Raw genomic sequence first — 24,077 nt, 5'->3', positions numbered from 1 at the left:
ACAGAGCTGGTTCTAGAATAGCCAGGGCTGCACAGTGACACCCTGTCTCAGAAAAACCCATAGATAGATAGATAGATAGATAGATAGATAGATAGATAGATAGATAGATAGATAGATAGACAGACAGACAGACAGACAGACGGATACTTAGATAAAATCACAAAAGATATTTTCATAATGGTTTAAGCAAGTTTTTTTTATCTGTTTGGGGGGGTCAAGTATGGGCACACCTGATACACTTCTGCAATTATCCCGAGTAAAATTACTCAGAAAAATTATTAAAGAAAATATAATGCTGGGGAGGTGACTCTGTGGATAAAAGGTTTATTATGCAGGCCCTGAGGCCTGAGTTCAAATCTCCAGCACCAATATGAAAAACACCAAGTGTGGTATGGCTGCTTATTACCCTAGCACTCTGAGGGCTGCAGACAGGATTGCTGGGACTTGCAGACTGCCAACCTTGATACCTTGCCTTGTGGGGATAAGTGGAGTGATGGAGCAGGATACCCGATGTCCTCTCCTGGCCTCCATATGTGCACCATCACATACATGTGTGCCATCACATACATGTGCACCATCACATACATGTGCACATACACCACACACAGACACACACTAAATAAACTCACATACATGAATATATACATCACAGACAGACAGACAGACAGATGGGATGACTGATACATAGCTGGGTATGTAGATGGATGGGTGGATGGGTGGGTGGGTGGGTGGGTGGATAAGAACACACACAGGTTTTAGTCAGGATGGGGTGTGGTGTTCATGCTACCAGGATCTACAACATGGCTGTGGTTATGTCTGAATTGCTGGCTTTCAACTCTTGCTCCCCAGAGGGAAATGATGCCCTTCTCAGCTGAGAAGAACACTGCCTTTGTTGGGCAAGTCTTGGTTCATTCTCTTCAACCTAGCCCACCCAAACACCCGTGTGACTATTCCCACCCACCATAGTTGGTGTTTTTATGTAGGTGTGGGGGATTTGAACTCAGGCCCCAGTGCTTGCACAACAAACGTTGTAGCCACAGTCACCTCCCCAGCATTGTGCCTTCAATAACTTTTCTGAGTAATTTTACTCAGGATAATTGCAGAAGTGTATGTGGTGGTCCAGGCCACCTATTACTTCTAGTTCAAGCCCCTCGTGGCTCCACCTCCTGCCTCTCCTGTGCTTCAGGTCAGACTGAGCTCTCACGGGCTTCCCCACTTCTATGTCCTCCCTTGCCCATTCTGGGTCAGCTTGCTGCTGCCCACCGTGTCCCCTCCACCTTAGAGCTCAGCCTACCTCCACTCCTGCTATGCTCAACCCCACTCAGACAAAAATGCTAGCTAGTTCTTTGAGGCTGCTGCTACACCAGGCCATCCTTCCATCTCCAAAAGCCAGGATGGACTGGGATCCCAGGCAGGGTTGTTGGAGGGAGACCTTTAGTGGCTGAGGGTGCTGAGGACTCCGACCTCGTCTGAGTCTGCTTGGTGATAGGGCTTTAGGCTTCAGACCCTGGGTTAGTGAGATCAGCAAGCTTTGTGAACAGGGCAGGGTTTCTTGTATGTATGTATGTATGTATGTATGTATGTATGTATGTATGTATGTATGTATTTTTTTACATGTCTTCTTTTATTGGATTTTTAAATTTACATTTCAAATGTTATCCCCTTTCCTGGTTTCCCCTCCAAAAACCCGATATCTCCCCCTGCTTCCATGAGGATGTCCCCCGCTCCCCACCCTGACACTCCCCTACACTGGGGCATCGAGCCTTGACAGGACCAAGGGCCTCGAGTGTGTGTGTGTGTGTGTGTGTGTGTGTGTGTGTGTGTATACATCTGCTTGTGTGTGAGGTTCTGTGTACTTGCATGTGTATGTATGCATGTATATGATTATGTGCCAGAGTTGACATCTACTGTGTCCCCCTTATTTACTGAATGTGGGTGGGGCTCCCCAGCTCAGCTAGGCTGGCTGGCCATTAGGTTCTAGGTATCTACCAGCCTACACCTCCCTAGAGCTGGAATTACAGATAGGTACTGCTTGGCTTGCCATGTGGATTCCAGGGGGATCGAACCTGGGTCATAACGCATGGGAAGTGAGCACTTTACTGACCGAGCCTTCTCGCTCATCCTGTCTCTTGTCTGCCCGTTTGAGACTGGGGCTTATTATGTAGCCCTGCCTGACCTCAAGCTTGCTCAGGTTCTGCCTCCGCCTCCAGAGTGCCAGGATTACAGACGTGAGCCACCAGGTGTGGCTAGTTTGCCTTCTTAGTTACAAACCGGAAGCCAATAAATCCTACCTCTTAGGGCTTTGGGGGGTGATCGCCGTGCGCCCCTTGGGGATTCTCATGGGCCCAGGGGCTGTTGGAATCTGGTTGTTTCTCACCAGATTGTCGCAGCAACCCCATTTTACTGGTGAGAAAACTGAGGCACAGCGGACTTGCTTGGGCCACTGACCCTAAGTCACCCACCCTGAAAGTGACAAGGCCAGAATAGAACAGGTGATTCCAGTCAGCTAACTAGCATAGTACCTGGCACTCAGTGAACCCCCATCTGTGAGTTGGCCTGAGCCATCTGTCACTTCAAGCGTCCATCTGCAGACACAGGCCTAGCAGTGGGGAGAGGCCAGGGAACTCCGAGAGAGCAGAGAACCTTCTGGATCTTGGCAAGCCAGGCGAGAGACAAACAAGAACGAAAACATCTGCTATGACTATTTCCAACCATAATGATATGGTAGCCACTGGGGGAGAGAGGGGGAGGATTATGAGGTGAGTGGATCAAGGAGGCCTCCAGAAACTTCCGACTCAAAGGAGCCAGGCACGCAGCAGTAGGAGTGAGAAAGTCTTAGTGAGAGAGACCTGAACTGAGGCAGGAGACAGGCTCATAGAGGCGGAGCCTCAAAAGTGAGCATGCGCAGTACGTAAGGCAGTACGTGAGGCGGGCAGAGGCTGAGGATCAGCTAAGGCTTTTAATTTTCTTCTGTGAGTCCTGTGAAGCCACTGGAGACTTTCAAGTTCAAGTTGGTATCTTACTTGAGCTAAGCAGTGTAAACCACATGATAATACGTCTCTTAGATTTTTGAGTGTAACCATTAGTTCCGTCATGCATCCTCAACTACGGCGAAAGCAGCTCAAGGCCTTTGTCTCTCAGGTCATACCTGGGTGGGGTTTTGTTGTTGTTGAGACTGGGTTTCCGGTAGCTGGCTTTGAACCCCTATATGGCCTAGGATGACTTGGAACTTCTAATCCTCTCGCCTCTACCTCCTTAGTGTGGGATTATGGGCACACACCACCGCATCCATTTTACTTGGTTCTGGGGATTCAGCCCAGGGCTTTGTGCATGCTAGGCCTGTACACTTTGCACTGAGTTACATCGCACCTTAACATTTAAATCTACAGGGGCCTCTTTGATTCCCTGCAAATGGACAGCTTCCTAGTGGGAACCGCCCGTGCCCACTCTGGCCCAGGAAAATTAGGAAATAGGTAGCTGGCAGGAGTGTGGTAGATCTGAGGAGAGGAGGTGTCAGGGCACTATTGTCTCTGAGAGAAATGCAGTGCTTTGCATAAACTTTGCATAGACTGGCCACAACCAGGGAACCAATAAGGTGAATCCATTACTGTGACTGACTTGACCCTGGACCCCAGTTTCCTGAGGTGGGACGCTGCCTCTGGGTTAGCTGTGATGTGTGGCTCTGAGCTTGAAAAAGAAAGATTTGAATTTACTGAAGAGATCATTCCTAGGGCAGGTTTGGGCTTAACAGAAACCCCTGACAGTTTCCAGGTAATGAAGATTTTATTTTAGAGCTGCCAAGATCGCTCGGCAAGGAAAGGGGCCAGCACCAAGTCCTGCATTCAATTCTTGAGACTCACAAAGCAGAAGGAAAGAACCTACTGCTAAAGGTTTTGAGCCCCTGTCTTGAAAAGGGCTGGGCTGCATCCTGTCTGCAACCTAGAGCAGCGCAGCCATCGCCCTCTGCTGGTGAAATTGCGGTAGTACAGTCTCTGCGTTGTAACAGTGACCCTTCCTGATAATAAATGACGTCATTACTTACTTGCCTCTGGGTATTGAGTGTGTGCCTTCTGTTAATCAGGGGACTGCCCTGCCCGTCCTGTGACCAGATGCTGCAGTCTGTCAGTTCTGCTAGTACACACATGTGAGGTAATAGCAGCCTTTACAAGAGGCAGAGGCGGGGGTTGGGGATTTAGCTCACTGGTAGAGCGCTTGACTAGAAAGCGCAAGGCCCTGGGTTCGGTCCCCAGCTCCGAAAAAAGAAAAGAAAAAAAAAAAAAAAAACAAGAGGCAGAGGCAGGAGAATCTCATGTTCAAGATCAGCCTGGGATAGAGGGGCTATTGAGATGGCTTGGGGGGTAACAAACTTACTGTACAACTATGAGGACCTGAGTTTGGAGGTGACAGCGTGCTTCTGTGATGTCAGTACTCCCACACCAGGCAGGAGAATCCCTGGAAGCCTACAGGTGGGCTAGCCCCCATTTCACACTGAAGAACAAGAAAGGGCTGGAGAGATGCTTTGGTGGCGAAAACGCAGAGATAGCCCAATGGTTAAGAGCATGTGTGTTTTTGCAAAGGAACTGCTTTTGGTTCCCAACACTCACAACCACTATCTCCAACTCCAGGGAACTGACATACTTTTCTGGCCTCCACAGGCACACACAGACACACAAGTGGAAAAAAAATCTTAAAGCAAACAAAAACAGTCTCCAAGCGAGTGCATCTCAGTGAGTTCCGATACGTCGTGTGGTGATTTGAATGAGATAACCGGAGTGAGTCTTGGGCATTAAAATTATTTGATCGGGGTTGGGGATTTAGCTCAGCGGTAGAGCGCTTACCTCGCAACCGCAAGGCCCCGGGTTCGGTCCCCAGCTCTGAAAAAAAGAAAAAGAAAGGGCTGGAGAGATGGCTCAGTGGTTAAGAGCACCCGACTGCTCTTCCAGAGGTCATGAGTTCAATTCCCAGCAACCACATGGTGGCTCACAACCATCTGTAAAGAGATCCGATGCCCTCTTCTAGTGTATCTGAAGACAGCGACAGTGTACTTATATATAATAAATAAATAAATCTAAAAAAAAAAAGAAAAAAGAAAAAGAAAAAAAATTATTTGATCTCCAGTTGGTGGCCGTTTGGGGAGGATCAGGAGATCTGGCCTTGCTAGAGGAAGTATGTCGCTGAGGACAGGCTTTGCGGTTTTGAAAGACTCTTGGCTTTGGCCATTCCCAGTTAGTCCTCTCTGCCTCCTGCGTTCAGAAGACGGGTGAGCTCTCAGCTGTTCCCAGTGCCACGCCTTTCCTCCACCAGCATGAACTCTAACCTTCTAAAGCTGAAAGCCCAATTAAATGCTTTCTTTTATAAGTTGCCTTGGTTGTGGTGTTTTATCACAGCAATAGTAACCACTATGCATAGCAAGGCCTTGTCTCAAAACAACAAGAGGGGAGCCCCTGCCTCAAACAACATGGAAGGAGAAGACGTCTGACCGCCACAGATGCACTGTGGCACGCATACATGGCTACTCAGGCTCTAGCCTCCCGTTGTGCCCGCCTCAGAGCACTTAATGGGTCTGGCAGCTGCTGACTAGAGTCCTTTCTACAAGGTTAGGCATGGAGGCGAACCTCCCCTCCCATCCAATCTAGTCTGCCCCAGGCTGAACTGCTGTGTGGCTCTCAGCTCTCTGAGCCATGCTGTAATTGGGAAATAGAGCAGAAGGTAATATGGAGAAGGCAGGCATCCTGGCAGGGCGCTGCTGGTCTAGTGGGGCCCGGGGAATTGTATCCCTCCCTCCTGCAGCATGTGCCGAGTCCTACTTCTAGTCACCATTTCTAGGTTCTGTCAGCCAGTCTTGGACCTCTGTGACTTGAACAAGCCTGTGCCTCTCACCCTTCCTTGGGGAGGCCACTGGATCTCTGCCACTTCCAGGAGCTCCTTCCTGATGACAGAGCAGAGGTCCCTGGAAGGGCCTGGGGACTTGGAGGAAGTGAAATCACAGGTTCTAGTCCTTAGCTCCATCTTTTACTTACAGTGTGACCTTGAGCAGGTCCCCGCACCCTTTGGAGTCTCAGTTCTTCTATCCCTAAAGTTAGGGAAAGGACACCTCCCCCAAGGGGATGATGAGGCCCAATAAAGTGTGTATAAGCTTGTTCGCAAACCTTACATGCAAGATGGCTGGTGGGGTAATGCAGTTACATTACCCAGGCACCTTGACCTTGAACTCTGCCTCTCTCCTGTGACCTTGGGCAAGTCCTGTGTAAAACAGCAATAGGAAGGTCCTCATCTCACAGTGTGTGACGCTCTGGCAGTGTGCTTTCCAGCACATCACACAGCTCACAGTGGCCTGTGACTCCAACCTCAAGGGATTAGATGCCTTCTTCTGACCTCTGCCAGTACCTTCATCCACATGCATACACACAACTCACACCAAAAATCTGTGCGTGCGTGTGCGTGTGTGTGGTGTGTGTGTGTGTGTGTGTGTGAGTGTGTGCGCGAGTGTGTGTTCAGGTAAATAGAATACAGATAGTGATGGATTAGGAGGCATTTAAAGCACTCAGAAAACCCTAACACATATTAGATGCTCTGTGAATACCAGTTGCTATGGCGGATCCCAGAAGACAGGACTTTCTTCACTATGCCCCCTGAACACCTACTATGTGCAAGGCACCGTGGAAAGTGCTACAGATCCTACAGTGACAAAAGTGGGGGAGGGAAAAAGAAAGGAAGAGAAGCTCAGCCTTCCTGGAATAGGGGAGGCAGATAATAAAGTAAGGCACTCACAGAGCCCAGGAGAAGGGGAACAAGGCCCAGAAGAGAAATCCGTCAAGGGCAAGTAGAGGGATGTGAGAAGGGAGTAAAACTTTGAATAGGTGAAGGGAACCTGATTGGTTCAGTTTGAATTAAATATTCATCCTGATCTGGTCAGCTGTGTGTATGTGTGGGAGGGTGGGAGTCAGGAGATCAAGAAATACGATTGGCTCAGCTTTTTTTTTTTTTTTTTTTTTTTTTGGTTCTTTTTTTTTCGGAGCTGGGGACCGAACCCAGGGCCTTGCGCTTCCTAGGCAAGCGCTCTACCACTGAGCTAAATTCCCAACCCCTTGGCTCAGCTTTAACTAGATGCTCATTCTGGTGCAATACGCTTAATGTGTGTGCTTAGTGTGTGTGTGTGTGCTTAGTGCTTAGTGTGTATGCTTAGTGTGTGTGTGTGTGTGTGTGTGTGTGTGTGTGTGGCATGCTGAGTGTGTGAGTGTGTCCCAGGCTTACAAGCTGAGTGTAGTTGCCATGTTTGTGTAGTCTTGGCATCTAGTGTTGGGGGTGGGGAGGGGGGGACAGAGCTAAAGCTGGACTAGTCCCTCCCCTACCTCCTTCTCTCCCTCTGCTCCCTTTCTGCATTCACCTTCAGTTCTCAGGATTCTGGCTAAAGGAAATTCTGAGGAAGGAGGGTAAGGGTTAGCTCTAGTACCCAGGATAGCCCCATCCATGCTCTAGTCTGCCTCACTTCTAGCTGACTGCTGTTCCCAGCTATTCCACACCCATCAGAGGCGGGACTGGAATCTAACACCTAATGCTGTGACTGCCTCTGCGTGGGTCAGTACATAGACCCTGGGTTTCCTGGAGAGACAAAGCTTGTCTGAGGAACGGAGGCATACCTCAGTTGGTAGAGTACTTGCTCCTAGGCACAAAGCCCTGGGATCAATACCCAGCACCACATAAACTGGATGTGGTGGTTCACACCTGTAGAACCCCCAGGGTGGCCACAAGGGCATGGGTTGAAGCAGTTGGAGTGAAAGTGTGCTGTAAATCATGAAATGGAAGATTCCTGACTCCCATACACCATCAAAGTGGATGTGTATTACAGCGGATAGTGGATGCATGATGGAAGCCTCACTTGCAGACAGAAGGCCTGTCCCACTGGGGAACCACGTCAACTGTTTAGAAGCCAGCCAGCTGGAGTGCTGAAGAGGCAGCTCAGGGAGTGCTGCTGCCAAGTCTGAAGACCTGGGTTCAATCCCTGGAACCGACTTGGTGGAAGGAGAAACTGACACCTGAACGTTGTCTTCTGATGTCTACATGTGCACCCTATGCTCAGTAAATAAAATTTTTATCTGTGTGTGTGTATAAATATATGCATGTATATACATGTATATATAAGTATGTACATGTATATATATGCATACATAGGTATATAAGTATATGTACATACATATATATGCACATGTATGTATACATAGGTTTGTAAGTACATACATACATACATACATACATACATACCAGTTGGTGGCACCATCCACGGTTCAGGACCCCTCCATATCAATCTCTAATTAGGAAAATGCCCCACAGGCCAGTCTGGTGGAGGCAGAAGGCCCAGGGTGACAATTACACCTAGGCTGGCGGCCCTTTAAAGCCACCTTTGTTTTTCACTCTCAAACCAAAAGGCAAAAACCCAGGCAGCGATACATAGCCATGGAGCCACAGGGGTGAGATGAAAACCCGGGTTCTTGTCACTTACTGCTGTTGTCCAGACTGTGACGGTAGCTTAGTAATGATCCTGAGTGTCCTGGGCTAGCCAGTGATGATGCTAGAGGAAGTGAACAGGGTGTGTGTGTGTGTGTGTGTGTGTGTGTGTGTGTGTGTGTGTGTGACAGAAGTGCTTCTGGCCACCAGCTCCTCTCCTTGCCTGGCTCTGTTGAGTTGTGGAAGAAAAGATCTATGGATGGGCAATAGCACAGAAGGGCTGGTAGGCCCTTGGAGATGCTTCCATACCACAGATGCCAGGCCTCACTCAAAACTGGGTGGCCCTCTGGTTCCCCTGCCTGGGATCATCTGTGCTACATCTCCTTCTAGGCCTTTCCCAATGGAAGGCTCCCTCTGGAACAAGCACAGTGTCTAGGATAAAAGCCAGAATGCCTGAGGTCCTAGCTTGCTCAGCCTGAACTCATACACCCCAGGACCCCTGCTCAAGGGTGGTACCACCCACAGTAAGGGCCCTCCACCACAATCTCTAATTAAAAAATGTCCTACAGACCAGTGGGTAGAGGTATTTTCTCAGATCTCCCTCTTCCCAGATGTCAGCCTGCTTGGAACCAGACATTAAAAGCCCCTGAAGTCCCTAGAGCTCACTCCACGGTGGTCTGGGCTGCCTCTCCAGCATCCCATGTCTTCCTGTCGAGCCTCGTTCTGTGGCTGGTGCTGACAGCCCAGAGCTGGGCCTCGTTTCCTTCTCTTCCTCTGGCTGAACAAGAAACTTCCTTTCTCCTCACTGCAAACCACGTGACACAAAGTTTTCCCCACCAGGCCTGCGAGCTTCCAGACATTTGCAGCCACTTCTTAAACATTCCCAAAAGCCACACTGTTCCATGGGCCACAGTGTAGAGTCAGTGCTGGGGTTAGACTTTGAAAACTTGCCCTCCTCCCCTGTCTTCCCACCCATCACATGTAAATCCTTGAATGCCAGAAGAGAATGGTTTTGTTAGCTCAGGGCACGAGGCTTTTAAGGTACAGCTTATTCCCCAGAGGCCACATCCCAGGCAGGGTCTGGTATTGGTGCCACCACTCAGTGCGTTGTATGACCTTGAACAAGGTGATTGGTTTCTGGCCCTGAGCCTCAGGTTTCTCTCATCTGTCACTCAAGTCTGCCAGGAGGGCAGGAATAGAAGAACGTCTGCAAATGGTCCTTCAGGTGAGCTGGCTTGGTGACGTCAGACACACCTCAGAGCTTTCCTGGGTCACAATTACTCCAGGGGGAAAGGGGGACTTGGAAGAGGTGTATGGAAGTTGTCGGTGATGCGTTGCAGAGCGTAGCTACCTGTCTGTCCACTCCCACATTGAAACAGCTTAGAAATGACTAACTAAAAAGATGGGGGAGCGAGCCCCAAGTACTGGATGTCAGGGAAAACCTCAGTGGCACAGGGTACAAAGAAATTGCTGTCCTGAAGGCCTGCTCCTGGGGTCGGTGCCCTCTACCCTCCTTTAAACTCCTGGGCTCCCCAGGAATACTGGTGTGTTTCCAGTGGGGCATTTGCCCTGCATGAAGCCATCCAAGGCTCCCATTGCTTGTGAAGGTCAGATTCCTTCTCAGGCCTGAAATCCCTCTGCGTCTGAGCCAGACGTTCCTCTCTGGTCTTGACTTTCTGTGTTTTGCCCTTCTGAGCAGATCCAGTTCGAGGGAGGTATGGGGTCTCCTTCAGCTTAGATGTCCACCTGCCTCCCTCTTAGATATCTTGCTTGCCCTCAGTTTCCCTGACCTGCTACCCCCAACCTGCCCTATACACAAACACTTCTCTCAGCAAGACACAGAGTTTTCTGTACTGCATTTCTCTGACTCTTTTCCTTCCTCATCCGATAGTCACCGCCAGGTGGACTAAGGAGTTTCCAGACTTAAAAAGGTACCTTCTCGAGGTTGGGGATTTAGCTCAGTGGTAGAGCACTTGCCTAGCAACTGCAAGGCCCTGGGTTCGGTCCCCAGCTCTGAAAAAAAGAAAAAGAAAAAAAAAAGGTACCTTCTCGAGGTGATACTCACGGAGATAAGATGTGTGGAGGTGTTGAGGGACGTACAAACCTAAATTAGGGCAAAGACTCCAGAGAGTGCAGGCCCCAGGCACAGGGCATCTGACCTCTACAGCAGGCTTTAGGGAGATGGAAACCAGCCCTTGGGCGATAATGGCCTCATTAATACCAGTGTCTTAGGGCCTTGTTGCTGTGAAACAACACCATGACCAAGGCAACTCTTATAAAGGCAGACGTTTAATTGGGGCTGGCTTACAGGTTCGGAGGTTTAGTCCATCATCATGGTGAGAAGCACAGCATCCTGCAGGCATCTTGCTGGAGGAGCCAAGATTTCTTCATCTTAATCTGAAGGCAGCCAGGAGGAATCTGCCTTCTGCAAACATCCAGGAGGAAGCTCTGAATCACACTAGCCAGACGTGAGCATATACGTGAGACCTCAAAGCTCCCCACCTCCATACTAGCACATTTCTTCTAACAAGGCTACATCTCCAAACAGTGCCACTTCCCATGGGCCAAGCATATTCAAACCACCACAACTAGCTTCCCTCCGGAAGAGAGCTGAGTATGAAGCAGTCCATCCAATGCCTTGGGACTAAGAGACAGCCCACAGAAGAGAGAGGTGTGGGAAAAGGCAGTGCCTATAGGTGTCACTCACATCGAGGCTTGGCACTCACAGGGGACAACTGTCCTGTGGCCTGTCATTAACATCAGTTTGGTCTTCCCATGTGTGGTATTGAATTTCAGGCAGATGGATGTTTCATCATGTTTTGGGTCACACATCCCCACCCCTTACCCTATCCCTACCCCACCCCACACCCATGGATAAGGCTAACTGTGGCATTGACCCTGTAGGGAAGTCTCAAATGCCTTCCTATGTGGGGAATCCAGGCCCCAAGGGAACACAGGGTAGCTAGTGGTTTTCAATCATCCCAAGGGAATAATGGAAATCTTTCAAAAAGCTGAATCCAGGAGTTTAGCCGCTCTCTTGGATATGGCAGTAACATTGTCAAGCTCTATAGGTAGGTATGGGGGTTCTGGAAACTTCCCAGGGGATGCTAAAATGTAGCAAAAGTTCAGAAGCACAAGAAAGAGGGGGGCACAAGGTGAGAAAGGGAGAGGGTGGAAGTTCTGTGATGTTTGAGATCCTTCCCCGATGCCTCACCTCTAACATGAACAGGAGTCAGTGCAGCAGAGGGTTCTGGGAGGTGACTGGACCAGGTGCAAGCTGCGGCTCCTGCCTCCCATTTGCCTGCCCTGAGACAGTTGTCTTTCTAGGGCTCAGTTTTCTCATCCATACAACAGGTGTGTTTGATGTGGGGCTGGGGAGCCGGGTCAGCAGTTACAGCTCTTCCTGTGCAAGCCTGGTGACCCTGAGCTGAACTCAGTCCCTGGGACCCACATGAAAGTGGAAGGAGAGCACTGGCCACTCCCTCCACACATGCTCAGCATATCCACATACTGATACCACTAATAACAACAACAATAAACCAAACCAGGGGCTGGCGAAATGGTCAGCAGGTAAAGCACTTGTCACCAAGCCTAGTGACCTCAGTTCCATCCCCCGGATCAATACAGTGAAGGGAGACAACTCACTTCTCCCACAAGTTGTTCTCTGACCTCCACGTGTGTACTGTGAGACAGACATAAGCCCCCCCACAATTAAATAGCTAATTAATTAATTAATTAATTAATGAAAGCAGGCTCTCACAGGAGGGCTAGGCCTTCATGGGGTTATTACAAAGACTACATAAAATAATGTCTGTAAGTCATTCTGTGCAGATCCCTGTCATCTTTCCCTGCTTAGTGCTGTGCTCCCACCGTCTTTCCAACATCAGACTTGGAGATGCCTGAGTTCTGTCCCAGGACACTGGAAGGGGGCCCTTGGGTTGTCAGTGTGCCCTGCTCCATGGTGTAAGGCAGTCTGACAAGCCAAGAGAGAGGGCTGTGTACAAGGTCACCTAGACTGGGATCTGCGTGGAAGTCCCATACCCCCAGCTCAGTGAGGGACTTTGCCCGATGAGCTGATTCTCCTGGCAGGAAGGCATTCGCTTCTTTGGATAAAAGTCAGCTCTACAGCATGGAAAGTTCCAGGAAACCAGGGCCAAGGTGCAGGATGTTTCGAAAGAACCTGACCCTCCTCCACCCACGTCCATTCCCTGGCCTCTTAGGAATACTGGACAGAGCCCAGGGCCCCCACCATACTCCCTGCAGCTTGTGGGATGACTGCACCCCAGAGTCACTGTATTTCAGAACTTTCCAGAGCCTGGCTGTGACTGCCAGTACATGCCTCACTCGTATTCATACACGCACATACATGGACACATACATACATGGACACATACATACAGGGACACATACATGGACAACATAGGCACACACACGAACACATGCCACATACTCATTCATACCCATTTGTAGACACACATACATGGACACATACATGGACACATACATACATGGACACATACATACAGGGACACATACATACATGGACACATACATACAGGGACACATACATGGGCAACACAGGCACACACATGAACACATGCTACATACTCACTCATACCCATTTGTAGACACACATACATGGACACATACATGGACACATACATGGACACATACATGGACACATACATACAGGGACACATACATACAGGGACACATACATACACGGACAACACAGGCACACACACATGAACACACACCACATACTCATTCATACCCATTTGTAGACACACATACATGGACACATACATGAGCACACACACCACTTTCAGCCAATTACACAATTTTATTTAATTCACAGGATCTTTGTTTCTTCCCATGAACTTGCAGGGAGCAAATACATCAATGTTCCAAGAACATGGAAATTGGGGTGACAGTAGTCTCTACCCATTTCCTTAGGACCTGTTTGTATTGAACCAAACTTTGAATCTGTCTGTCTGTCTTCCTTTCTTCCCGCCTCTCCCCTTCCTCTTCTTCCTTCCCCCCTCTCTGTCACACACACACACACACACACACACACACACACACACACACACACACACACACACACGGTCTCATGTAGCCAAGGTTAGCCTCAAATCCCTTATGTAGCTGAGGATAACTTTGAGCTTGCGATCTTCATGCCCCCACCTCGTGAGTGCTAGGATTACAGGATTATACTCCTAGTTTATGTGATACTAGGGCGGAACACAGACCAGGATGAGTTCCTTATGAATTAGAAGCTTCAGTTGAGCCACACAGACACAGCTGGGGCACACATCCTGTGACTACGAGTCTAGAGGTGGCCCTGAGCTGAGTGAGCAGGGGTTTTAAAAAGGTAGAAACCATAACTTTGGTACATCCTGCTGATATAGCAGTGATGGCTGTTAGTACTCAAGATATAAAATGAACTTTTAATAAGAACAGGGCACAATTGTGTCACTGTGGTATTTCTGTTTGATTGGAGAGCAGAAACCCTTGTAGTTACAGAAGCAGAACAATGAAAGTCAGCAAAAGTTCCTATAAATACTTCACATGCCTGGGGGTCACGCTGACCTCCGCTGTAGCCCAAGGTCATGTCAGGATTAAACAAGTGTTACTCTCTCTTTACTATATCCCAGCCCTTGGGTAGTGTCTGTTTGTTACCATCTTCTTTTAAAATGAGTGTGAGTGTTTTCCCTGAGCATGTGTCTGGATACCATCTGCATGTTTGACACCCAAGGAAGCCATAAGAGGGCATCTGATCATCTGGAACTGGGGTTTCAAACTATTATGAGCTACCATGTGGGTGCTGGGAATCAAACATGGTTCCTGTGAAGTAACCACTGGGCCATTTCTTCAGCCCTAGGTGTTCACTTTTTAATAACAATATCCATGGAGCAATGGGGTGTAGCTCAGCTCGCCTGGCACACACCAGGTCGTGGGTTCAGCCCCCTGAGCCATACACACAAAGAAATGGTTTAAAATTGAAAAAAAAGTCTATCTTTTTAAATTAAAATGTCAAATATTGGGTTCAAGAGTTTAGCTCATCTCAACAGGAAACCCGTACCTAGCAAACCCATATTCTTGATTCTATCACTAAAACTAAAAACAAGATTTTTGGTTTTAATTTTAAGGTAAGGGCTCAAAGATGGCTCAGTGGCTACAAGAGCTTGCTGTTCTTCCTGGTCCCCCGCACCCCTCAGTTCTGTTCCCAGAGCACAGCTGGGGCTCACAAACTATGACATCTGCTCCAAAGACCTTCTTGTGGCCTTTGCAAGTAAGCACACACATGTGGCAGACACTCACACAGACACAGAGACACATAAATAAAAACAAACCCTTTTTTTTTTTTTTTGGTTCTTTTTTTTTCGGAGCTGGGGACCGAACCCAGGGCCTTGCGCTTCCTAGGTAAGCGCTCTACCACTGAGCTAAATCCCCAGCCCCAAAGGGTCTTTTTTTTTTTTAATTTTATTTATTTAGTGTATGAGTGCTCTGCTGCATATACATCCCCCTGCCCAGACAGGACGCCAGATCCCATTACAGATGGTTGTGAGCCACCATGTGGGTGCTGGATTTGAACCTCTGGAAGTGCAGTCAGTGCTCTTAACCATTGAGCCATCTCTCCAGCCCCCAAAACAAACCCTTTTTTAAAGTTTCAAGATTAGCTAAGTGTTTACCATTGTCTTAGTTAGGGTTGTTGTTGCTACAGGGAAACACCATGGCCGAAACAGCTTGAGGAAGAAGGAGTTTATTTCACTCACAGTTCCATAGAACAGTTTACCTTCAAAAGCAGTGGAGACAGGATCTCAAGAAGGCCAGGAACCTGGAGGCAGGAGCTGATGCAGATGGGAGAGAGCTGCTTCCTGCATTGCTCTTATGACTTTGCTCAGCCTGCTTTCTTATAGAACCCAGGACCACCTGCCCAGGGATGATGACCCTACCCACATCAATCACTAATTAAGAAAATGCTCAGGGCTGGGGATTTAGCTCAGTGGTAGAGTGCCTGCCTAGCAAGCGCAAGGCCCTGGGTTCGGTCCCCAGCTCCGGAAAAAAAAAAAGACAAAAAGAAAATGCTCTATAGGCTTGCCTATAGCCCCTTATGGAGGCATTATCTCCAGTGAGACTCCTCCCTCTCTGATGACTCTGTCTTGTGTCAAATTAACAAAAAAACAAAACAAAACAAAAACAAAAACAAAAAAAAAAAACTAGTCGGCACAAGTCATTACTAATACTCAACTGGTTAGGAATACTCCTGATAAACATTATGGTATGTTTTCTCACAGATAGTGTGGTTTCTAGTAATGATGACCATCTCGTGTATAGAACACCGTGTAGCAGTTCTTGTGCCGATAAACATTCCTCAGATACCGTGTTGTGAAGTTGGCATGCTGATATCCCTCTACGCAGGTTATTGCAGGGGGAAACTAAGTCAGCCATGATATCTTGGTGTGCCTCTCGGTGGATTGCCCTGGAGTAAATTCCCAAAGTGGATCTGTTAACCGAGAGCCATAAACCTGTTAAATGTCTGGTGAGGGAGAAAAGGATTCAGTTCAGCGCTGTCTTAGCAGGCACAAAGCCCTGGCACCACAGAAGCTGGGCACAATGGTGCACACCTAGAATCCCAGAATTCTGGAGGTGCAGCCAGGAAGATCAGTTCAAGGTTAGCTACAAAATGACTTTGAGGCTGACCTAGTAGGCTACAGGAAGCCCTGTCTGTAGAATAAAACACGGAACCAGTACGATGGTTCATTGTGTAAAGGCACTTACTGCCAAGCCTGGAGACCTGGGTTGACCCCAGGACCCACAGGATGGAAGGAGGGATATGAACCCTGCAAATTTTCCTCTGACCTCCATATGGACACTATGGCATACTTACTTTCATACATGTGCATGCATGCCCTTCCTCACACGCTAAATACATAAAGTACTTTTAAAAGATTTATTTGTTTGTTTTATATATATGAGTGCACTTTCTTCATGCACACCAGAAGAGGGCATCAGATCTCATTACAGATGGTTGCGAGCCACCATGTGGTTGCTGGGAATTGAACTCAGGACCTCTGGAAGAGCGACCGCTGCTCTTAACCATTGAGCCATCTTTTCAATTCTTTTTTTTTTCTTTCTTCTTTTAATCAAATAAAAGTAATGGGATGATCTTGCCCAGTAGACCTCCAGGAAAGCCACTCCCCTAGGTAGAATGGATTCCATGCAGCCGAATCCTAGGCTATCCCTAGCTAATCCCTCCCCCATGATCCCTTCCCATCCATCCTATTCTAAGTCCCTGCCAGGCTCTGTGGATGCTGAAGCCCTGAGAGGTTCAGGGACCAGATGGTATCTTACATTCCAACCCCCAAGGAACCCACCATAGGGACTTTGCTGAGCACTGACCATCTATCAGGGCTGTTCAACCTTTTGACACGACAATATAACACTGTACCTACAAATACGTTGCGATGTATTCATAGCTCTCCTGGGATGCTTGCAGCCCACAGGCCACAAGAAATACAAGCCTGCAAGTCATTCTGATGTGTCACACTGGAGTCCCCCGACCACACTCAGGAGCAATCCAAACTCATTTTCTTGGCTGTAAAATGGAATTGTCCTGAGATTTAAATCTGATTGCATTTGGTGAGATGTATTAATAATAGCAGTCTGCACTAGAGTTTGCAACAATATTGGTGAGGGACTTGTATTAAGTATGAGAAGGTAGCATTGGACAGCAGCCAGGAGCCACTTTGGAGACAGACAGGTAAGGGGATGCTCTGTTCATAGCTTCCAGTGAGAGAGTGGGCTGGCCACTTTTTCCTTTGAGTGTGTAGGGGTGGGAGTGGGGGGAGGGGTAGAGGCCGGAGGTCAGTACAGAACGTCTTCCTTAGCCACTGAACACCTTAAGTTTTGAGAGATTTTTCTCAGAACTCGAAACCTGCCAATTCAGCTAGCCTGGCTGCTATCAAACCCCAGGGATCTGCCTGTCTCTGTACTTTCAAGGTTATGAATGAATGCCACTGTACCTGGCTTTTCCTGGGGGTCACAGACCCAAGCTCAGGTCCTCAGGTCTGAAAGCACTGTACCAGTTAAGCCATCTTTCCAGGTTCAAATTTGATTATCATGTTAACCTATATATATATATATTTTTTTTTTTGGTTCTTTTTTTTGGAGCTGGGGACCGAACCCAGGGCCTTGCGCTTCCTAGGCAAGCGCTCTACCACTGAGCTAAATCCCCAACCCCATGTTAACCTACATTAATAGTGTCTTTCCACCCTGGTGTCAGAATGAGAACTATTGGGAGGAGGGCCAGCATTAGGTATTAGAAAGAGGAATCAGGGGGACTGGAGAGATGGCTCAGTGGTTAAGAGCACTGACTGCTCTTCCAGAGGTCCTGAGTTCAATTCCCAGCCACCACACAGTGGCTCACAACCATCTGTAACGGGATCCGATGCCCTCTTCTGGTGTGTCTGAAGACAGCTACAGTGTATTCATATAAATAAAAATAAATAAGTCTTAAAAATAAAGAAAAGAAAAAAAGAGGAATCAGCAGCCTGCTGCCAGGCTTGAAAGCAGACAGATGAGGGTCTGCTCTGTATTCATAGCCCCTGCGGGAAATGGACTAGCTACTTTGTTTGTTTGCTTATTCATTAATTTATTTATGAAGCAGAGTCTATCTCTATAGCCCTAGGCTTGCCTCAAACTTAGATCCTCCTGCCTCTGCCTGCCAGATGATATATATTATGATTATATATAATCTATACAACTTTAGGACGTTTGTCAAGGCGTCTGACTTGTTATTTCATCTTTATGTCAAAGTTGCAAACGAGCAAAAGTCTTAGTAATGCTCGGAGTGGTATGTTGTCGCTGTGGCCTGTCTACAAGAGCCCATGGCTAAGTTTCTAGGACATTTTTAAAGCCGATTGTTAAGTACAGCCTTTATTAAAAATTAAATCGCATTAACGTACAATTAAATAAACTATAATAAAAGCTGAGGTGCAGAGTATTAAAAATTCATCACATCTTAACTGTTTCACTCTGTATACAAAGTTATTTGCGTCTGTTACGTTTGCCCAACTGTGTCTCACTGAGAGTCTTTTTGGGGGCTGGGGAGGTAGCTCTATTGGCAGAGTGTTTAGCCTAACACGCACCAAGCCATAGGCAGAGGTATAAACCCTCGCATGATAGCGCATGCCTGTAATCTTAGCACTCTGGAGCTGGAAGCAAGAAGAGCAGAAGTTCAAAGTTAACCGCAGGTATCAAGTGTAAAACCAGCATCTCGCTGAGCCACGGGAGATTCTGTACTTAAGACAGAGGAGTCGGGGGCTGGAGAGATGGCTCAGTGGTTAAGAGCACCTGACTGCTCTTCCAGAGGTCATGAGTTCAATTCCCAGCAACCACATGGTGGCTCACAACCATCTGTAAAGAGATCTGGTGCCCTCTTCTGGTGTATCTGAAGACAGCTACAGTGTACTTATAATAAATGAATTAAAAAAAAAAAAAAGACAGAGGAGTCTTGGGCTGGAGAGATGGCTCAGTGGTTAAGAGCACTGACTGCACTTCCAGAGGTTCTGAGTTCAATTCCACATAGTGGCTCGCAACCATCTGTAATGGGATCTGATGCCCTCTTCTGGTGTCTGAAGACAGCTCAGAGTATTCATATACATAAAATAAATAAATCTTTTAAAAAAGAAAAAGAAAAAGAAAAAAGACAAAGGAGTCTTAAAAAATGGTAAAGTGGCCAGCAGATAAAGGTGCTTGCCACGCACCAGAAGCAGGCTGACCTAAGAATTCATGTAGAGGTAAAACTCCACATAGTGGTCCTCTGACTTCTACATGCCTACTGTGGGATTCAAACACATGCACGCACGCGCAGAAATTAAAAAAAAAAAAGAAGTAAAAGTCTTATTTCATACCCAGAGCATGGCCCCCATCTCTCTTCCCTTCACACAGGGTCCAGGGATGTGGCCGCCCTGTCCCTCCAGGGCCAGCACATCCCCCATAGCTCCTAGCTCAGAGTTCTGAGGCAGCTATTGACTTTCTGCCTTGGTGCCTCTCAGAGTGGCCTGGGCTGGGCTGGGTGCCAGAAACTTAATGCAAACAGCTTTGCTCAGCAAACACTCAAGTGCAGCTTTAAGATGAGCTGTGAGGAGTGCCTGTGTGTGTGGGGGGGGGGGTTCAAGCGAGCACTGCAGACAGCTGAGATCCAGCCTGCTGAGTTAAGGGGAACTGGGGGAGTGGCACTGGCCAGTAACAACAAGGTTCAAAGGGCTTGCCGTGAGGAATTCACTGGAAATCTCAGCCTCACTTTCAGCTGTTGGATTTGGGGACCACTAATTAGCCTTTCTGGGCCTTCATTTCCTCATGTAGAATTCAGTTTGTTGTGAGTTAATGATAACACCTAGCCTCAGTAGATCCTGGGGTCATATATGGCTCAGCTGAAAAATTACAGTCTAGGGAGGGTTGGGGATGTTAGCTGCCTGGATCTCAGGAAGCACTCGGTCCTACCCCCACCTAGTGCCAAGTAAACGGAATGTGGCAGTGCACACTATGATTCCAGCCCTTGGATGGCTATTAGAAAGAGCTCCAGGAATTCTAGGCCAGCTGGGTCCACGGAATGACAAGTGTTGAGAGCCTACCCCGATGAGAGAGATGGTGAAGAGAGCGCTGGCTGCTCTCCCAAAGGACCCAGGTTCGATTCCCAGAACCTATACGGCAGTTCACAACAGTCTCTAGAGGAGCTGGCACACTCCTCTGGCCACTGAAGGCCCACTTGTGGAACAGCCGCACATATAAAATAAAAATAAGCTAGAGCAAAAGATGGCGGTAATGGGGCTATTGAGACGACTCACTGCTGTAGAACGTGTTCCCTGTGCAAGCCTGAGGGCCTGAGTTTAATCCCCAGAACCCACCAGGGAACACCGTAATGCATGCTTACCACCCCAGTGATCCCAGAAATAGCTGTCAGAGGATCCCTGGACCTGGGTGGGCTGCCAATCTAGATCCGTTAGTGAGCCTCATGTCACAGAGAGACCCTGTCTCTAAAAATAAGATGGATGTCTTCTGAGAAACACCAGAGGTTGGCCTCTGACCTCCAACCTAAACACACACACACACACACACACACACACACACACACACACACACACACCATGCACACAATCAAAAGAAAAAATCATCATTCCCAGCAGAGAGCACCTTCAAAGTATCCCTCAGTCACCTGGGATTCTGAGGAAAGAAACATTGCAAGTGACAGGGTTCGAGCATTGATTAAGTTGACTTACTGAGGATTATAGCTGACCTTAAAGCGCCCCCTCCCACCAGTAAGGGAGCCCGGTGGAGCCCACGTGAGGGTTTAAGGACTTTGGGCTCAGGAATGGAAGAAGCAGGGCTTCTTAACCCCTGCTCTGGGTTGACACTTTATCAGAACCTAGGCATGTTCAAGGTCCTGCCTGTGGCTCCAGCCTGCTGAGCAAAACCACCGGCTGGCTGAGTCCCAGCTGTCAAAACAGCCTAGGACTTTCTATCAGGACACAGGGAGGAAGTAAGGGGCCTGAGGAGTCCACCCCAGCAGAGGAGCCCACCCCAGCAGAGGAACCCACCCCAGCAGAGGAGCCCAGGCAAAGATCTTTCCTTTCCGAGCCACTCTGCATGAGGACACCAAATTAATGAATTGTCTCTCCCTTACAGACAGGCAGAATCGAGCCAAACTACCCCAAGGTGTGTGGTCATCAAGGCAATGTGCTGGACATCAAATGGAACCCCTTCATTGACAACATCATCGCCTCCTGCTCTGAGGACACTTCGGTGAGCTAAACGATGGTGGTCCCCAGGAATAACCCTGAGCCTAGAGAGCCTCTATACAAACTACCCTCTTTCTCCTCTCAGTCCTGTTCCCACCCCCTCCCTCCTTCTCCAACCAGTCCCAGAATAGAGAGGACAAGGGTGGAGAAGGTTCCGAGGGAGAGAATCTTTGCTAGACACACCCGTGAGTTTGGAAGTGACTCACTTTGTAGGTGAGAATTAGAACCCATGACTTAGGTGGGTGACTCAGCCTCTGCCTGTGCTCTGTGGTGCAGGAGAGGGTGGAGAGGAGAAGGAAGGAAGGGTAAGAGGCAAGGGGAGGAGGGCTTCTGAGCTTTGCAGGCTCACATGGTGAATGTCCCATAATTTATCATCTGGGAGCTGCGGCTTCAAGGACTGTGGTGACAAGGATCACTTTGGGGGCATTGAATTCCAACTTTCTGCATCCCACCCCTCAAAAGGAAAATGAAAGAAATAGAAGAGAGAGCAGAGGAGAGAACGGATGGGCAGACAGCAGGTTAGAACTGGAGATGGAAGGGAAGAGGAGAAACTGGACATACTGCTCAAGTTGGTTAAGGGCTTGCTGCTGCACAAGCATGAGGACCTGAGTTCAAGCCCCAGAGATGGAGGTAGAAAGGAACTGGAAAATCCAGGGGCATAGGCATCAATGCAGCTTTATGTCCAACCTCCCTCCAGTCTGGCTGCCTCTGTTCCCAAGTGAAGGCAGCTCTGCTTTTCAGCCAGGCCACTGTGGTTACCGAGTGCTAGCTGGCATGGTCTGAGGACAGGTCATGAGCCCAGGATACTAGATCTGGAAATGCATTCAGAGCTGTGTCTCCCCATGTCCCCTGGGCTGGACTGTGAATTCCAGAGGGAAGAGAGTATGGCCTTTTTGGCTCCAAATGCCTGGCATCTAACGCAGGACTCATATCTAAAACAAACAACCCCTCCTGCTGTGAATTGAATGAAGGGATAGATGTGCTGATGGAAGGACTTGTGCATAGATGTGTGCACAGATGTGTGCACAGATGAAAAATGCACACATGGATGGATGCTTGAATGTCTGGATGCATGGATTGATAGAGGGATGGCTGAATGGGTGGATGGTAGGCAGGCAGGCAGGCAGACAGACAGACAGATAAAGGATGAGTGAATAAATACTGTGGAAAAGGAGAAACAGACAGTAGCATCTCCATGAAAGTCGAGGGTGAGATCAGCAGACTCAGAACTTACATAACAAAGAGATGGAGAGGCACTGGAAAAGCAGGCAGGGTTTGGCTGGCTAGAGAGATTCCTGAGAGCAGGAAATGCCTGTGGGGACAGTGAATGGAGGTGGTGAAGGAAGTCTATTGGTTTTGTTACTTCCTTTAGCAGCTTCGGGGCCCAAGTGACCAGAGGACAGCTATCAGCGGCTAGGTCACAGGAAGACTAGAGCTGCAGACATGTGGACAGGAAGATGGAGTCAGGAAAGGCCACAGGGCCAGAGGAATCACTGGCTGCTCCCTGGGCTGGGAAGGAGGCAGATGGAGCTCCTGAGGCCTGGTGACCATGATGGTCAACTGGAGAAAGGCTCAGGGCTCAGCAGGAAGGAGGGAATCAAGTTTGCTCCCCCTCCTATGGACCCCAGGAGGACAAGGATTGCAGCTGCCTCTGTCCCTGCCTACTGATGTGCGGAGTGACTCATCAGCCACCAGGGAGCAGACAGTCCTGAGATCGGGGCTCCTGCATGCACTCTGGCCTGGGCACTCCACATGCATAAACACCCGGGGAGACAGGCAGTGGCGCTGAGGGGGAAATGCAGCACCCAAAGAGGCAGGGTAAGACCCAGCTGGGAAAGGGAAAGACAATCAGGCTTGGTGTGGGGAGGAGCAGACCTGGCCCCAACTTTGGAACTACCGCCTCCCTAGGGTCACAACCTCTATCGCCTACACCTCAGCAGGATGGACCTGCCTGTGTTAGCTGAGCCCCTTCCTCCATCTGCTGCTGCTCCATATTCCTGGATGGAGCCAGTGCACGAGACATCCATGGTGTGTGATCAGGCAAGCTCGAGGCTCAGCCCCGCTATAGGAATCAAATGATTGGTGCCCACTGGGGTTGACAGGTTGAAGGCTGCTGAGGTCCAAGAACTCTACTGTGGAATCTGGTGGCCCCAGGATGAGACCTTAATGCCACTGCTTAGCTGGGTGCCCAATGGCATATGGCTTCACCTCTCTGGTCCCTCGTTCTGTTCATTTCAGAGGCGGTAATAGCAGAACCCTCCCTAGAATGGTGACCAGGATATGAAGAAGCTCATGCCTAACCCTGTGCCTGGCACCTCACAGATGCCTGCCATCTCTGTCCTGCTCTGCAAACAGCCCCAGCAAGGAGGCAGAGCCCGCTATCTAGAAAAAAACCAGACTCATGCAGATGAGTCAGGGCTACACTGAAGCTCCACAAATGGTGTCACGGACAAGAGAGAGGAGCGAATGGTGACCCAGATACAGGAAGAGGGAACCTGGGAGGGCTGGTCCTTAAAGACTGGGATTTGTTTGCTAGGGTGAGAGCCTGGGCCACCCACCCTCACTAGGCCAATTAAACAAAGTAATAGTGAAAGGCGGAGAAAGGAGATTTCCTTGGTAAATTATTTATTCAGAAGGCATTCCTGGTGAGGTATAGTCCTGTCTATCACTGGCCCATCCAGGTGATCAAACAAGCTGTGGAAACTGTATGAACCGGTTCCTTGAGATAAGCTCCCACCCCCACTCCCGGCTGGCACCAGGTTTCAGACCCTTGCTTCTCTCAGCATGAGATTCCCATGGGAATTCCAATGTATTGGGGAGCCATTT

The 24,077-nt window shown here is 48.7% G+C and overlaps 1 protein-coding gene across 1 annotated transcript in view; it reads left to right on the top strand.

Moving 5' to 3' along the window:
* Nucleotides 1-24,077, top strand: part of Coro2b (coronin 2B) — a 110,411-nt gene that overhangs the window by 62,731 nt on the left and 23,603 nt on the right. The window contains exon 3 of the mRNA NM_001427032.1: nt 21,139-21,255. Coding sequence (NP_001413961.1) covers nt 21,139-21,255 — 117 coding nt within the window. The remainder of the gene's footprint in view (nt 1-21,138; nt 21,256-24,077) is intronic.

The sequence above is a fragment of the Rattus norvegicus genome, chromosome 8, assembly GCF_036323735.1.
Source record: "Rattus norvegicus strain BN/NHsdMcwi chromosome 8, GRCr8, whole genome shotgun sequence".
Classification (NCBI taxonomy): domain Eukaryota; kingdom Metazoa; phylum Chordata; class Mammalia; order Rodentia; family Muridae; genus Rattus; species Rattus norvegicus.
Note: the sequence above shows the minus strand (reverse complement) of the source record. Positions and strands in the feature narration are given on the sequence as shown.